The sequence below is a fragment of the Notamacropus eugenii genome, chromosome 6, assembly GCF_028372415.1.
Source record: "Notamacropus eugenii isolate mMacEug1 chromosome 6, mMacEug1.pri_v2, whole genome shotgun sequence".
NCBI lineage: Eukaryota > Metazoa > Chordata > Mammalia > Diprotodontia > Macropodidae > Notamacropus > Notamacropus eugenii.
The window spans coordinates 79,312,438-79,330,852 of record NC_092877.1 but is presented as its reverse complement, the minus strand read 5'-3'; the positions used below and the strand labels follow the sequence as shown (position 1 = coordinate 79,330,852).

The following is an 18,415-nucleotide window of genomic DNA, read 5'->3' as shown; positions in this document are numbered from 1 at the left end:
AATGACTTCCCATTGCTTAATGAATAAATGGCACTTATTAAATGACTGCTTATGGAAGTGAATCTGCTAGGCACTGGGAGAGATACTAAAGTGACCTCTTACAGACCTTACAGCCCAGTAGGAAGTACTTTAACTTGTCCAATGCCATAGTGAATAGAGTTCTCGGCTCATAAAAGATCTGATTTCAAATCCTGTGACCTGGGCAAGACCCAGTTTCCTCAACTGCAAAACAGGATAATGATATTGCCTACCTCCCAGAGTTTTTGTGAGGATCAAATGATATAATATTTGCAAAGCTTTAGCACAGTGCCTGGCACATAGTAGGTTCTTAAATGCTTATTTCCAAATTCTCCTGTCCAAGTGGACTCCACAGAGTGTGATAGAGAAATAGTGTGCTACAGTGGAAAGAATTATCGACTCTCTCCATGCAACCCAAGATTCTAGAGATCAATTTGGAGTTAGCACTGACTCAGACATATTTACAGCAGAAGATTCATCATCTTCACATAGAGGATGAAAAACCTTTTGAAAAGTAGCCAGGATGATGCTATCCAGGTTCTCTGTGGCTAAACACTTACATAAACAAGGACATTACACAGCATAAGAACATGCCAAACAATACTGAAAGTGGATTGTCCAACAAAAGAGCATTGACTAGAATGTCAAAGCACCAACATGTAACTTTGAGGCATCTGTTTTCTCTCTGAAAGAAAACACTGAATTAGAGCTGATAAGAGAAAACCCATTTCACCAGAGCAGTTTCATCTGCCAATTACTTAGAATGAATTGTTTTTAATAAGTCTGAGCCTGCCAACTCATATTCCACTTGCAGTCCACTATGACTCTCAATCTTGTATTTATGTATCACACACACACACACACACACACACACACACACACACACACACACACACACACACACACACACACACACACACACACACACACTGGTGTATGCTGGCCAACAGGTTAAACTATTGAGTGAAATAGACTCTCATAAAAACCATCTCTGCATCATGGACACAAAATATACCAATCATATACCAAGTGGAATTACCTTGGTCATCTTCTTGCCATCTGCCCTGCTGATCCATGTGGACCATCCACACCAACTCTACTTTCCATGTCCTGCTTTTGGAAGAGTAATCAAAAAAATAAACATTACCATTGCTTCTGGTTCCTCCACTCGGCACCTCTGTGACTTCCTAGGCCCAAAACACGCAGTAATTATCACAGTACTTGGCATATAATAAATGCCTTCTTATTCATTCATTCTTGGAAGATGTGATGAACTGTTTTTCTACTCCCTCCTTACCCCTTGTTTGGCAAGGAAACCTTGTTCAGAATGTGTTTTGCAATATTCTAAGAATTGATGACTGATTGTCTAGGAATTGAGGAGGACTAGAGAGTGGAGAAGGAAAGAGGCAAAAGAAAATACTGAAGAATTACAGCTGGTGCTAAGAGATAAAGAGAAACTGAAATCCAGAGGGAAGAAGACTGACTGCAAAATGTACCCAAACCTTAAGGTTTATTTTACCTGCGTGATAAGGCTGTTGTCCCCACATTGTGGTAGAGGTCTGTGGGCAGGAGGCACCATCTCGGTGCCAAGATAAAGAGACAATGCAGGAAGGAACTGGATGAAATAATGCTTTTATGCTTCATATGGAAGGAAGATAGAAAGTTGGGAGGTTGAATGAGGATATAATTGTGAGATATTCCCTGCTCCCATGACTATCATGGGGGGGCAGCAAAACTTCTTAGATGCACTTTAGGAAGCCTCCATCTTTGTGTTACCCTGTCACCTTAAATATTTATGGAAGATGACAGAGGGAGATCAAGGTTAAAACTGAGGTTAGGGGGCTAACAATTAAGAAAGTAAAGCTGCATATTTTCAGAATAACAGACAAATTCTGGACAAGTGAATCCTAACTGAAGACATATTCATAGCCTGAAACAAATTTCTGGTTGTCATTATGTTTTAATAACTAAATAAGGTAAAGAGAAGAGTTGAAAGAATTCATTTCATTCTGAGCCCAAAGGCAACCTTTAGTACCATCTCACTGGACACTTGGTCATATAGCCTTGCAGTGCCCCCAATAAGTACAGACAGATCATCATCAAGATAACTGAAGTTTATAGGTCAACATCTGTTGAAGATGACAGATAAGTAGAGAAATGTTATAAATACCTTAGCAAAATCCTCCAAACCAAATCCAACATATGCCTTAATAATTGAAGACTTTAGCATGAAGATTGGTACAGGAAATAATGGTGAAAACTCTATGGGAAATATAGTCTAAAATAACACTAAAGATGTCAAAGGCTTTCAGACTAGTCTGAAGTCTCCATACCTAAAGATCATAAATACTTTCTTCAAGAAGACAGTCACCAAAACTAAATAAATATAAAAAAAGAAATTGACTGTATCTAAAAAGAAATTGATTATATCTTAAAAGACAGGAAATGACTGGTTCTCAATACAGTCGGTCCAGCATCAACAGTTTGGTGGCATCATACAAGTGGTTGGCTAAAGCAATCAAGTAATAAGTATTCATTGAGCACTTACTACAACGTGCCAGGTTCTGTGCTAAGTGCTAGGGATAGAAAAAAGGCAATATGGAAGTCTCCTCTCAAAGAGCTTACTTTCTAATGGGGGAGATAACATGAAAATAATTTTGTATTTAGAAAATCAATAGAAGGTAATCTAAGAGGGAAGACACTAGCAAAGGAGGGAGGCATGGGAGAACCAGAAAACGTTGCTTGCAAAAGTGGAATATGAGCTGAATTTTGAAAGAAGCCAGGGAAATCAGGGTGTAAAGATGAAGAGATATCACAGACATAGAGAGGAGTGGGTAGCCAGTGAAAAGGCACAAGCTGGGAGATGAAATATTCTATATAAGGATCACAAGAGAAGTATAGTAGCTGGATCACAGATTAAATGGGAATAAGGAGGAAAGTGTAAATAACCTGGAAAGGTAGGAAGTGACCAGAATACAAAAGGCTTTGAATGCCAAATAAGAGCATTTTGTATTTGATCCTGAAATTTATGGGAAGTATTGGGGTTTATCGATTGGAAATGGAAAGGAGTGATGCAGTCAGACCCGTGCTTTAGGAAAATCGTTTTGGTAGCTGAGTGGAGGATATATTGGAGGGGGTAAGAAACTTGAAGCAAAAAGACCAACCAGACACTATTGCACTAGTCCAGGCATGAGGTGATAAGGGTCTATACCAGGGTAGTGGCTGTGAGTAAAGAGGAGACAAATGAGACAGATTGTAAAGATAGAAAAGACAAGATTTGACAACAGAATCAATACGTGGGGGTGAATGACAGTGAGCAAAATATATTTATATATTGCAATAAGGTTTGTAAAGAGTTTTACATGCATTATCTTGTTTGATCCTCAAAACCAACCATGTTGAAGTAGGTGCTATTATCAAATGAGGAAACTGAGGCACAAAGAGTTTATGCAACTTGCCCCAGGCTTAAACAGCTAGTATCTGAAGGAGTATTTGAACTCTGGTCTTCCTAACTCCAAGGCTATCACAATAAAACACTATGTAACCTAATTACACAAAATGAAGAATGAAAGATGAGAAGCCATGACATGTGATTTCAGAAGCTTCAGCCCAATTGTTAAAACAAGATACTTATTCTGAAAAACTGGAAGATAATAGAGTATAAGCAGTATTATTATTTCATAAGATTTAAAAATAGTATAGGGAAAAAATTAGGACTTTGGGATCATTTATTTAGAGCTGAAAGCAAACTTAAGAGATTATCAAATTCATTTTACAAATAAGGACATTAAGTTTCAGAGAGATGGAGGAGGAGGAGGAGGAGGAGTAGCACAGTAGCAATAATAGCTAACATGTATACAGTTTACTATGTGCCAGGCACTGTGCTAACTGCTTTACAATTATTATCTCATCTGATCCTCATAACAACTTGGGAGGTGGGTGCTATTTTTGTCCCCATTTTACCAATGAGAATACTGAGGCAAACATGGGTTAAATGACTTGCTTAGGATTATACAGTTAGTAAGTGTCTAAAGCCAGATTTAAATTCAGATCTTCCTGACTCTAGGACCAATGCTTTATCTGCTGTGACAAAGGTCACAGAAGTGGAAAGAGTCCAGATTTAAAATTCGAGTCCTGTGACTCTAAACATAGCACACTTTCTGGTACAGAATATTGCACAAGTTTGGAGAGTTTGGAGTAAGTTACAGCTAAATCAGATAACCCTGAGAACATTGGTAGATAAAAGCAGGAGGATAACAAAAGGTCAGAAATGGAACAGATCTGCCAGCATTTCTATGGTGGACTCTACTCAATGCGAAGCAGCAGCAATAGAAATAAAAGAGTTGATACTGGGAATGTTTGACCTAACCAGATCCATGCTGGGGAGGACAACATTATTGTCAAGGCACTAATGGCCAGATTGATGCCTACCAGGGTTCCTGTTTCTCCACAACATGACTTAGACAAGTTTTTCTCTAAAAGGTAATAGTCAGAAACTCAAGCTACACCAGGTTCTTTCTGATTCTTCAAATCAGGTCATACTGACATAAGGTCCACCTATGTAGGGTTGGGGTCCCAAGACTTGATAGATGTCCTGGGCCTGTTAGTCAGACATGTGTCCTTATGGAGATAAGGGGATAAGGGAAGGGGAGTTACATCTACCCAAGTTAAGCTGAATATAGAATTCATGACAGAGCTAATTAAACCTCCTTTGGTTAACTATTCACTCACATTCATGTAACACAGAGTGCCTCATTTTGTCCCAACATCAAACCTATACAAGGTGCTGTTCCCCAAAGCACTGAAGGACAATTTTTCAGGATTTAAAAAAGGTGAAAAATGTTAAAGACAATAGATTATTACCAAAATAAAGGTAAGCAAGATATATCTGTTACTACTAATCTATATAACTCATCTTTCATCTTGAAAAAATCATTATGAGAATGGTCTATGCACAAATTTATCCTTGATAAAATTTGAAATATTAGATAGATTTTAAAATTTGATTTTCTTTTTAAGAAAATGTTTTACTGGGGAAAAAATAGTTTTTTTGATGCTTTCTGGTATTTGTATCATTGTCACTTCCCAATAACCCTCTACAGCCACCACCCTGGTCATAGGATCCTTTCTTACAAAGAAAAACGGGAAAAACAACAAAAACCCACAATGACAATAAAAAGAATAACACAATAAATTAAAATTAGTTGAAATGATAATGAATGAGGTTGGCCTCAAAGAAGAGATATAAAATTATCAATAAAATTTTATCTTTTTAATAAATTGCTTGTAAATTCATCTAGACCTACAGTAGGGTTCCTGTTTTCTCATTATGCCTTTGCAGTTAATTTTATGGCTTGTTCAGTTTATTGAGATTACATTTAGATTCTCAATTTTCTGCACTGTTAATCATATTTTATATTTTTCTAAATATTCATTTCCTTTAAATTTTCAATTTTGTTGACAGTTTAGTAATTTTAATTTAAAAATTTCTTTCCATTTATTGTGAATTTCTCCATTTTCTTTTTTTAAAATTTTGTGTCTCAAAAAATTAAACTAGCTAATGATTTAGCTGTTATTGCTCTTCAACCCCCTCCTCCCACCAGATCTGAGTTATTAGGTTTTATTAATTCAATAAGGTTGATAATTTGGTTGTGTTTTCAGTTTTGGTCATCTCTTCTTTGATTTAGGATTTCTACATTTGTGCTTGATTGGGGATTATTAAGTTGTTCATTTTCCAGGCTCTTTTTAGTTGCACATTTAGTTTACTGCTTCTCTCCCTCTCACTTTGTGCAGTGCTTAATGGAGTGAGCTAAATTCAGAGGCAATAAGGTCTGGGTTCAAATGCCATCTATACGAACACTTAGCTTTCTTTTGTAAAACAAATAAGAGAATGTGTGAAGCAGTTTGCAAACCTTAAAGTGCTATATAAGTGCTAGTGGATACATCTATTACACAATCTTCAACACAACTATATGCCAATCAGGCAATAATAAAAATTAATATTAAATTAGTATTTTATGATGGACAAAGCATTTTCTTTACAACTCTGTGCACTAGGAAGAGTCCAGAATGTCAGAGCTGGAACAGATCTCTTCATTTAATAGAAAGGAAGACACAGAAGGGAAAAAAATTGTTTCTCCCAGGCCATAATTATGTGCAAAAGCCAGAACCAAGTCTAGTTCCAAAGCCACAAATATTCTTTACATTTCTCAGTCAAGTGTATGACAAAAGATGTGGTTTGTGGCTGGAAATCATCTTTGAAATCCTGCCTGCTACTTTCTCCCATTTCTATCAAGGACGGAGTTCAATTCAACAAGCATATGTTCATGTGCTCTGACACATGCTGGCTGTGTGACTCTGCAACTTGTTTAACATCTAAGACCTCTAGACTACTGTCCAAACCCCTAACTTGTAAAGAAACTGCTAACCTGCATTGCCAGAATGCAGGAATAACAATAAATTCCCCATGAGAAGCTCACTTCAGCAAGGAAATCACAGGGCCCATTTCTATCCCTACAGATACAAAGCCTAGTTTGGCATAGAGATTTTATATCGGTGCCAGGTAGACAAGGACAAAACAGAAAACTTCACAGCATCAGAATCTCAAGAGTAGGATTAGACGTTGGAAACCATCCAGTTTAACGTACACCTGCAAATAAATAAGAACATCCCAAAAGATGAACATCCACTCTTTATTTGAAAACTCTCACTAGCTTTTTTCCTTACTTATAACTTCTATCTGCCTCTCTGCAAGTTCCACTAATTCTGCCTTCTGGCCAAGCAGAGCAACTCAGACCCCTTCTTGGGATCACACTCCTATCACTTGAGGATGATTCATTACGTTTCCACCAAGTCTTCTGTTCTCCTGTCTAAAGATTCTCCATTCCTCCAACCATTCTTCATACAGCAGCACGTGAAGGCCCTTCATCTTGGTTGCTTTTCTCTAGATGCTCCTCAGATTATCATTGTCCTTCCCCAAAAGCTGGCTGTTACTATTCTAGTTTTGGCAACATAAGTCTTAATTAGCTTGTATTTTATCAGATCGATCAAAATGTTAATAATTGAATACAAAAAAATTTAAAAAGGAAAAACAGAAGTAACAACTAGGGGCCAGGAAAGACCATCCATAGGAAATTTTATCTGAGTTAAAGCTTGAAAGAAGGTAAGGATTCTAAGACAGAGAGAAGAGTATTTATTCATCGCCTCTAAAAAGGGATGGAGAGAAGAGAAAGGAAAACCTCCATTTGTGCATGGATCATCCTTAAAGATTTTATAAAGATGAGAAAGCAGGCATATAGGCTAGGACTTTCCAGTGATTAAAAAAATTATACCATCCGTGATCTTTTAAATTTATTTGCACATGACATTCATAGTGCTACTTACATCAAGTCCTAGAATGCTACAGGTCTCTTGTTGATCATAGGATCACAAATTTGAGTTGGAAGGGAATTGAAAATCAAAGAATCCAAAGCCTTTATTTCATAGATAAGGAAACTGAGGCTCAGAGAGTCTCATGATCTAGTCAGAGTCACACAACTAAAATATCTGAGGCAGGATACAAACTCAGGATTTTATGACTCCAAGTTGAACATTATTCACTAGTGTTCTATTCACCAAATCATATTGCTTTTGAGGAGCAGATCCTTTGTCATGAGAACCATGAATACTAATTAGCCCACCAATTCCTATAAGCAAAACTATGTGAATGAGGAATGCTTACTATCCAGAAGATGGCATGGAAGTCTATAGGCAGCCAACTGAGTTATTTCATCAGTACATGTATCTTAGCCAGGGGGTGACATGATCTAGAATTGATCAGAATAAGATTGCATTTGAGAAACCATACAGAACTCTCAACAATCCCAAACTTTTCATTGCAACAAAAGTCCGTCTCATAACACCAGCTTTTTCCTGCTAGGGCCATCTCACTTTGAAATGCAGAATAAATCATGACCTCAGAAAAACTCGGGAGACTTTGTGAGACAACATGTATGGCTGGTTTGAGCAGGCTGTAGTACAGTGATTATCAGTAACTTCCATATAAGAGTGGCCTAAAAAACATCCCCAAGGACAAAATGAGGTAGATGACTCATGTATTGAGAGTGAGGGATAAAAGAAAACAAGCTGAATGCTGCACTGTTATTTCAAAAATGTTAAAAGAACCAGAGGAAGGCCTCCACCACATTAGATGGGTACTCTATGCCATAGAGTCTCTATGGAGGGTCTACTGAAAGTCCTTATTAGAGACTGAGAGGTAGATGTGCAGCTATCAATTTGCGGCACAGATGGTCTTTAATTATTATTGTATAACCTCCAACATCATCTGGAGTCCATTTACAAATGAAACAATTGTAACATGAGAATACAGCATAGAATACTTCCTGGTGAAGAAACTGTAGGCAGCCTCAACTTTTTGTTATGAAGTATTTCTGGAAACATCATCATAGACTAGATTGTATTTTCTCTTACAAATTATAATTATAGTTATTGTGTTATTATTGCTGACGTTACTGGCCAAGGATTTATCAATAAATCCAAGATGTGACCAATCAAAAAAAAGGCAACTGTAAAGCTCAATGAGAGAGCATGTATAGCAAGTAGTATACGTACTGATTAGACAAGACCATTTACATAGACTCAGACATATAAATGGTAGCTTACTTGAAGGAAAGGACCACTTCATTTTTGTCTTTGTTCTTCTTAGGAGGTACTTAATAAATGCTTAAGTACATATACAATACATTTAAATGATTCTACTCTATTTGGTTTAACACTAAATATTAAACATTTAACAAGAAATAATTTTGTTTTCTTTCTTAGTCTGTACTAATCAAGTCCTGTTACCCCAATACCTTCTTTTTCTCTTCACTTCTTGGCAGAAAGCAGAAAGCATTCAAAATCATGAACCAGAGCATTAAGTGAAGATCATGCTTTTCAAAAGTAGTAACCATAACACCTACATATTTGAAGGCACCACTAGAGTTATGTCATAAGGTGAGGAGGAACAATAGTTATTTGACAATGTACTCACAATATTAGGAAGGAAAAAGTCCTTTGGTATTCTGTCCAGTTCAGAACAGACTGGGGACATTGTGTTCAGTTCTGGGAGCCATATTTTAGAAGAGACATTGACAAACTGAATGATGACCAAGATGGTAGGAAGGCTTGAAACCATGAGCTTTGAGTTCACAGAACCTGGAATGTTTAACTTAGGGAAAAGGAGGCTCGAGGGAACACGTTAGCTATTTTCTGCTCTTCATCCCCTTCCCTTTACTCACAATCACTAAGTCAAGTAGTTAAGACCTCACATAATCTCTTTGACTATTAAGATACCTATTAATTGACCTCTCTCCTTCAAGCCTTCTCTGCTCTCCAAACTCATTTCAAGTTAACCCCCCTCTTTTTTGCAGTCTATGTTTCAGCTGAATTGGAGTTTCTAGCAGTTTCTTCAACTTGGCATTCCATTTCCCATTTCTGGGTTTTTGTACAAGCCTGGAACGTACGAATCTTATCTCTTACCTTTCAGAACACTTTGTTCTTTCATGGTTTAGCAAAGATGTACCATCACTGTGAAACCTTCACTCATCCCTTGCTAAGTGCCTTCCCCTCCCTTCAAAACACCTTGTATTTATTTAACCATGTACATATCCTATATCCACTTCCTTAGCTCAGTGAATCATAAGGTCCTGGGACAAGTAATGTTTTGCTTTTGGATCTTCAAGATGTAGCACAATAATATCCACATAGCAGGTATGTAATGAATGCTTTTTGAGTTGAATTGTTGTTTTGAAGAGATTAGACTTAATCTTCTTGGCTCCAGAAGAGCCTCAAGAGTTGGGATTTTTTTTTAATCTTAGAGTGAGATATATCTTGGAATAACATAAACAAGAACTTCTACATTAGCTGTACAAATATAGAATAAGGGTGCCTCAAGATAAAGTCAATTTCCATTAATAGAAGTGTTTAGTCAGAGGCTAGGTGATCACTTGTGGTGATATTACAAAAAAGGAAGCCATGATTCAGGTTGGGATTGACTAGATGACCTTTCAACTCTGAGCTTTTAGGATTCCATCCTATTTAGAATTTATGCTATAATGTCCCAGATAGCATGGCATGTAAAACCTTTCATCATCAGAAAATGACTATCACATATTTAAGAGTTTCCAGGCAAGACAAGTCTACTGCTTAGTTATTTCACTGTTTTAAAATGTCTATCAAGAAATTCTTTTCGTTCATAACAACTGCAATATGTAGAAGGTTTTGTCTTTATTTGTTCTGAGTGAAGTACAGAGAGTATCTGGTTATCTATCTTTATATTGTTATTTGCACACCAAAGTAATTGGAAATGATATTTTCCATGATGACTATAAATGACTAGAAAGTCTTACAAGTTACCATTCTTCCTATAAGAGTACCTACTTAATCAGAACCAAAGGAATTTTAGAAATGGAAAGGGGCTTTGAAATCACTTAATTTGATCTTTTGATCTTATGATATGGGAGTACTGAAAGATGAAGTGAATTTCCAATAGTCTCACTTTCACTAAAGTGCCTGAAATAGAATCTACGTCTGCTAATTCCCAGTCCGCTGTTCTTTACGTGTATCTACTGGTACACTTTCTACCCTATTCTCATAGGGATGACTGCTTCAGCTGTGTCTCTTTCCCTTCATTCACCTGGCAATATCTTTTCTTTAAAAGGAATTACTTACTCTTATCTATCACACCAATTTTCTTCTCTTAGCTATCAACGTTAGTTTTACTTCTTCTAAGTTCACCTAAGACATCAAAATAGCAATGAGATATTTTGTCTTTTTGATAGTTTCTCACTATGGCATCTCAGTGGCAGAAGCCTACCTGGCACTGGGTATCCAGTTTTGCTACTTAAGACAGTTACCCCCTACATCAAATCAATACATTTTTCAGCGAGTTTAATTTTTTAAAAAACATTTTGGTTTCCCCCCCTCCCCAACCACAAGAGGGATTTCTCAAGAAAAAAATCCATCTTCTAATGCCTTTATGATTTCCTTCCAAATTTTTAAGTTAATGAACTTACAATTCTCAATCTATTCCCGAATAAACCAAGGCATCTCATCCATTTATTTTTTCTTACCTTCAATAAAACTTTATGTCCTAAGTCTGAACTTTTAGGTTTCTCAGATATTTAGCGTGGACGTAAATACTGAGGTTAGAAAGTAATTTATCATCACCATAATTTTAAACTCAAATCACTGGTTTACAGTCATCTAATAATCAGTATTTTTAAATTCAGATTTTTTTCTCAATCTTTTCTTCAATCTTTTCCCTTGGATCTGCTGAACTTCAAAATAAAATAAGATAAATTATCTTTCTATATATGCATCTGAAACACATCCAACTAAAAGATAATTACATGGCTTTTCACTAATCTTTCCCCTATACAGGCATGGAAAACTTAACCACTATGTCAAACATGTCAAATGCTAGTATATCTATTTTGCATATAAATAAGAAAAATACGCCCAAACATCAAAAAACAAGATTTTTGAAAAGGATATACCAATGTTATCACATTAATTTTGAAAAGACTTGGCTAGCTAACAAGCAGTTATGTTAATGAGTTTTTCAAACTATGCTGGTCACAATTTAAACAAATACTCCTAATTTCACAAGTGTCATCCTTTCATATTAAACCAGAGAATCCCATCTTCTTCTGTTCCTCCAAAAGAACAAAATAAAACAGAGCAATTAATAAATCTGAAATGATAAACCTTTATACATCTTCCCCCCAACATGAGCTTACTTTTTGGTCCATCTCAAAACAAACTACATTTCCACACTCAGTACAGAAAGTTATTTTGAGCTGCGAAACAAAGTGATTCAAGATAACTTCATCTAGTTCTGTTGAATTCACTAGATGTTTTCCAAATGGAGTCCTTAAAGGTGATAGTTGACTTCTCTATTCTCAAGGACAAGAAAATTAGTAAGTTATTGATATTGGTACCACTGTGATGTGCTTCAAATGGAAAGGTAAATTTGTGAACCCATATGAATAATAAAATGTAGTACTTAATTCTGACCTTTTAAAAGGGTGTGAAAACAAGGATATATAAATGTATCAGGCAACATCTGACAAAAGACATTTTATGTGTTTTACATTTCACTTTTATTTATTCTTTGAAACTGCCCGTATTGCAGGGGGTTTTTGGGGGGAGGGGAAAAGGAAGAGAAAAGGAACTGAGCAGATTCATTTTTTTTCTACAAAATTATGGTAAAAACTCGCTCAATTTTCTACCTTATTGCTAATAAACCTTATGGATGCACAGTTTGTAGATTATAACCCCTTAAGGACTGAATGCATATGGCATGCTGCAAGGTACAAGAAATAAGCTAAAAATGAGCATGTAACTTACACCTGGACCACAACAGTACTAAATGCTGGCAAATGTTTATTACGACATTGAAATGAATAAAGAGAGAAACTGTTCAGTCCTGAAAGGGTTATATATAAACCCTAATATATTACTGTTTTCTAACAAAGCTGCCACTCAATCCCACATTACAGTGCTTGAAAACAAAGTAAAGAGTCTGGCACAGAAAATTACACACATTTGTTCAGTACTCATCAGAAACAGCTGCTTTTGAAAGAAAAAGTAAATACCTCAGTTGATAATTGGATATTTTGTTTCATGAAAGACCACCTTTCCCCCCTCCCTGACCCCAGCTCCTCCTGCCATTTTGGTTTTAAATGGTTAGCTGGTTTCCTCTGTCAATACTTACATTAGAAATCTTCTACATGAGAACAGATGATACCAGGTTCATTTTTAAAAACTAACAAGTTGGTTCTCAAATGAGTCTGTGCAGTGAAAGTGAAATAAATAATCCCTCATTTAACTAGAGACTTCAGATGCTAAGGATTAAGAAGTTAGCAGCAGCACATTAACATATCACTACACTAGTGTTCAATTCTAAAACTGTTTAGAACAGATCTTTGCGAGCATTGCTCTTGTTTTCTTAGTTTATGTGTTAAGTTCAATATTAACTATTAAAAATCTTTCTGGAACATGGGCTCAAATTTCTACGTATATTTGGGAAACTGCACAAAAGTATACAAGGCATTCTGCTAAAAAATACATACTTGGACACACCATTTATGTCTGTTAAAGGAATTTAACATTCTAATGACAGAGCCTTTATCATGAAAAGGACCAACTTTTCAGAACATCAGGAGGAAGCAAACGTTACCATGTAAGTTCCATTAATAACTGATAATGTTTAAAAGGGGTACTGATGTAGAATACATATTTCATAACAATAGAAAGCTGAGGGCTGGACCACAAGTCCACAGAATAGTTTTGTTTTGTTTTTTTAAGCAAAGGTAATATTAAGAAAAAAAATCCTGACAAAAGATAAAACTATGACAAAATTCCCACACACTCCCTTATTTTTCTTTCCCTTCATTCCCCTCCCGCCCCGCCCCCCCCCCCCCCCCCCCACACACACACAGTACAAAGGCTAGGAAAGACAGGTAGGGAAAAACACATTTTTGTTATAGAAGTCTCGGAACTTTTAAAAGTCCAGGAATATTGTATATAATATGCACATGAACAAAGCTGCTGGGGGGAAAAAAAGGCATTTAAAACAAAAAAATGGTAGTTAACACAAGGCAAAAGATGAAACGTTTTGTATTGACTAATGGGGAAAAAAATCCAAAAAATTTTCAAAAGTATTATTTTAAAGGAGAAAAGCTGTGGTTTCATATACTGGTAAGACACAGTTTGCACTTAACGCTTATCTGTTGATATTGGCATCAAAATAAATTCAATATAATTTCATAATTGAATATCAATTAATATTCAATTGAGTCAATCAATATTCAATTGAATATCAATATATTAAGTGAAGGAAACTCATGGACAATTATAAGTAAAATAGTACTGAAAATACATGCTTCAAACAAAAACATTGTGTACATTGTGTAATGACTGCAGCCATAAGAGGAAAAAAAAATTAAGTAGGGCAAAGACAAGTAAACAGTTTGCAAGTGAATGCCAGTAAACAGTTGAAAACAAAAAGAGATAAGGCCACGAAGAGTTCGGAGTTCCGCCCTTGGTCACAGAAACAGATAGACGGTGAGTGAGGCAGTATCAGCTAGTACGAGGAGCTTGCATTTACAACAAGATTGTATGAGAAAAGGATACATGTAGTATAAAAAGTTTATGAATAATTAGGCAGGTTTATAGTAGAAGAAAAACACAGTGGTACTGATTTAACAACCAAATTATTTTTTTCTTTGAAAATGGAAGACAAATTATTAACATAGGTAAAAACAACATTTACAGAGGCACAGCCCAAGCAAAACAAGGAATAAGGAAGACAAAACCGTGAAAGAGAAAATGTCCTAAAATGGGCTTCCTCTTCCCCCTTTTAAAAAAATGGTGAATGGCAATCTACTGAAAGAGCCTAGGGACCCTGATGTTAATGGTTTCTGTGGTCAAAACTGCAAGGAATTATGAGTTTGCATTCTGAAGGTATTGTGGCTCTTATTTTATGGGACAGTTAAAAGCTCACCACAATGCAGAGGTAGTTTTTACTCTAAGGAAGAATGACTGCATTGCTAAACAATATTCTGCAACACTGCACATGCAGGTCTAGTACTCATATACTCAATGATTCTACTGTCATCTCAAAGAAATTGAACAAATGTGCAGTCAGAGTATAGGAATGGAGACAATGGAAAAATGGTAAGCTTTGAGGGCACAGCCTACAAAAACCCACTGAATGCAACCAAATCCTAACTGAAGGGAAAGGAAATGAAACTCTTTGGGGGATGGATAACATCTGGAGGGAGAAGACAGGATATAGTTGGAGATGACTGGTGTCTGAGAGAGGGGTAAAGTAGAAGGGAGTGAGAACACGGAAGGAGAAGGGAGAGGTTACAACTGTATCTTACAACTATCCATTTCTAAATAATGTATTCCAGCTATTTCAGTTGATCATCTAACAAAAGCATCTTATTATTTTAGGATTACACCAATGTTTGGCCTATGCTACTAAAAAAAAAAAAAAGATGTAAAGGGAATAAAAACATGCTTTTGTAGAGATTTTTTTCATTATACAATAAGGGTCACCACCTACCAGTCCTACTGGTAGCAAATACTTTGCATGATACTTTTGTCACCAGCCAAGAAGGCAAAAAACACGCTGCCAAATGAAGCCATTGGGAACATTCCACATTCAAAATAAAATGTTTAACTTACACATAATACAAATTATGTACAAGATTAGAAGCGAATAACAACCTGAAAAGATCCTGGAACAGATGGTCGCATTTGTGATTCAAAATAAAAAATACAAAACCCTTCAAAAACCAACATTTTCTGTAACATGAACAGTCATTAACATGACTAGATGGTCACACGTAAGTTCATGTAAATGTCGAACTTCTTGAGTTACCACTATAAATACACTTTAAAAAAAAGGAAAACACATAACTATCAACAATGACGGGAAAATATAGCACTAAGTTAACATACATTGCATGTATTGCAGGCAAGGCAGAGGCATTTTTTTTTTAAAGCTTTTGCACAGACTTCATATAATCTTAAAAAAAATATGCTGGCCTTTACAAGGTTCTACTTGCTGAAATCAAAACAATTTCAGTTCATAAAAAGTCACAAGACTTCAGTTTAAAAAAGGAACAGTTCCAGCCACAGACCAAAAATATATATATTTTTTTAAACTGGAAGAGTATGGTAATTAGATTATAAAAGTATGGTCAGGTATGAAACCTGATTATACTTCAGAGCAAAAGCTCAGAGAAAAAAAAATAAACTATTTGGTAACAAAAGTGTACTATATGTTGTGATACAAAAAAGGTATGGTGAAAATGTACCTTTTACTAAAGCTTATACAAGTTCCTTGGTCCATAAAAACTATATGATGTTCATTGTTTTCTAAACTTTGTCCCAGCCACATTTCTATTTCTTGCCTATTAAAAAAAACCCAAAAAACCAAAAAAACAAAACCAAAAAAACAAAAAACCCAGCTGAAAAATAGATTCCCAATAAGTTCTTATATTTTGACTTTTTTTTTATTGTGGCTTCTGCTTTTCCAAATCAGTACTTGTAGGTAACAGGGTTCAAAGAGGATTGCTCAGAATAGACAGTTTTCCCAAGCAGCCACAAAAAGCTTGTTCCATATTCTCATTTGCAGCACTGGAGAGTCAGGATAGGTCCTAGGTCACAACAGTGGTTAGGATACAACTGTTGCTGTAGATGATGTGACACTGGTTGGATTTGTGCTGACATTTGTGTAACTTCCCTCGCTGTTTGTGTTTGATTCGTTAGTGGCCATTAGGCTTGAATTGGCTCGAAGGATTGCTCCTGCTGCACTGCAATGTGGCCGTGGCCCTGGTTCCGGTGTGTATGTAAAGGTCAGGCTGGTAGAATAGATTATTCCATCATTACGAACCAAAGTTACTGGGACTTGGACTGGCTGACGAACCCACCTCCAGCCCTCTCGGAATGCAGAAATGTCTGGGACAACACAAAGCATGCTCTCTGCACATCTGCAGAAGGTAAGAACAGTAAATTTTTTTTAAAAAATTCTACAAAATAAAAAACAACCAATATATTTGATGAAAATATCATTTTTATTATCAAGAATAGGCCCAATAAAGCAAAGGAATTAAGAATGATAAACAGCTACTGCACCTGTACATAGTTTCAGCTTCCACATCCCCAAACCAGACACGTAAATTTGGAGTGAAATTCTGTCCTGTAAGTTCTAGCATTGCTACATCTCCACCACCATTCAACTGTAACACAATCCGAAAACCATTATGAGAAAGGAATAGCTCTGAAAGTACTTAAAGGAGTATTATATAGATATACCTAATATTTCAGTACCCCAACCAACAGTACAACAAATTAATAACAAACACCCAAACTGGATTTAGCAAATCAAACAAGCTGGGCATGAAAACAAAGAGCTGAAGTAATCAAATACTTGCTTACCTGAAGACTTTCTACAACAGGCACAGGTGTTACTGGAGCATGGACAGGTCCCATACCCTCATAGAATGTATATTCTGCCTTATCTGTACTAATGATTGTCCATGAAGCTCCATCATTTATCATCTCTTTATTTGGTTCTTTTGGGCATGGAGTGGCCTGATGAAAAAAAAAAAAAGAATGGTAAGCAGTTGTGCTGCTATAATAAGAATTATGAAAGTCACATTAACAGAATATACAGAATTCAGGGAAAAAAATAAACAAACAGAATTTTCTCTTTTCTCCTCCATCTCTCCTCCACCCCTCAAATTTGGCTCTCCTTAGGCAGACAATGATTGTGGTACTGCCCACTGCAGTAGAGCCACCTGCCTCAGTCTTCCTGGTAGCTGTGATTATAAGTGTGAACCATCACCGCTAATCAACTGACACTTTTCAAAGAGTATCAATGAATGATACTCTATTTAATGAATAAAAGGTTAATACTTTTAATATGGCTAGATGAATATTTCTTTTCATGAGCAGCAAGATGAGCATCCATATGTGGCTGGCTAATTTTATTTCACAATAAAGTGAAAGAGAATGGGGTTATTCTGAAACACCAAGGTTAGGAACTAATATCTCTATCAATATTATGATCTGTAAGAACAACAAATAGCTGATGTTTATATAGCACTTCACATCTCCAAAATGATTTAGCACATATCTCACTTGATCCTTATAATAATAATCTAAGGTAGGCCGTTTACATTTTACAGGGGAAGAAACGTGAGACAGTGATTTTAAGTCATCCGCCCAAGGTTATACTGTAATAGACCTAGACCTAGAATGCAAACCTTCTGAATCCTCGTATATCGTTCTTTTCTGTACAACACCTTGTCACTGCGATTTCCTCAATTCTGGAGCTAGGTGGTATTAGAGGATGGGCACAACACAGGGAGATTTGTGCAACAACACAGAGAGATTTGTAAGAATCTCTCAATCGATGAACAACCTATTTCCCATGTTAAAAGGATTCAATATCCCCACAAGAAGTTTCAAGGAAATATATTTTTATGATAGCTCTAGAAACACTTTTTTTTAATCAGGTGTGACCATGGGGGAAATTCATTTGAATTCAACTTTATTGTCAGACACAAATGCATAAAGATTCTGAAAAGAAGCTTATTACTGTTGTCTTATGGCAAGAACTCTTATCACAGTTCAAAATTGTAATGACTGTCATGTTTTTACACTTTTCCCATAAATAACTCACTTGAAATTGGATTATTCTTTCTTGGGAAAGGCACAAATACATTCTTTCTGTATCCTTAAGATAAAATGCACATTTATGTAGCTGTGACACTGGATCATCTGCATCTAGTAATGCGGTCTGTTTATCAACTTTTCGAATTATCTATTTCAACAA

At 36.1% G+C, this 18,415-nt stretch overlaps 1 protein-coding gene across 10 annotated transcripts in view; it reads right to left on the bottom strand.

The window, feature by feature from the left end:
• Positions 1 to 13,609: 13,609 nt before the first annotated feature.
• RBPJ (recombination signal binding protein for immunoglobulin kappa J region) overlaps positions 13,610 to 18,415 on the bottom strand; it is a 110,342-nt gene continuing 105,536 nt past the window's right edge. For all 10 annotated transcript variants that reach the window (XM_072620414.1, XM_072620407.1, XM_072620408.1 and 7 more), the window contains 4 exons: positions 18,263 to 18,403; positions 17,014 to 17,169; positions 16,711 to 16,814; positions 13,610 to 16,565 (listed from right to left, as the gene is read on the bottom strand). In XM_072620414.1, coding sequence (XP_072476515.1) covers positions 16,250 to 16,565; positions 16,711 to 16,814; positions 17,014 to 17,169; positions 18,263 to 18,403 — 717 coding nt within the window. In that variant the 3' untranslated portion in view covers positions 13,610 to 16,249. The remainder of the gene's footprint in view (positions 16,566 to 16,710; positions 16,815 to 17,013; positions 17,170 to 18,262; positions 18,404 to 18,415) is intronic.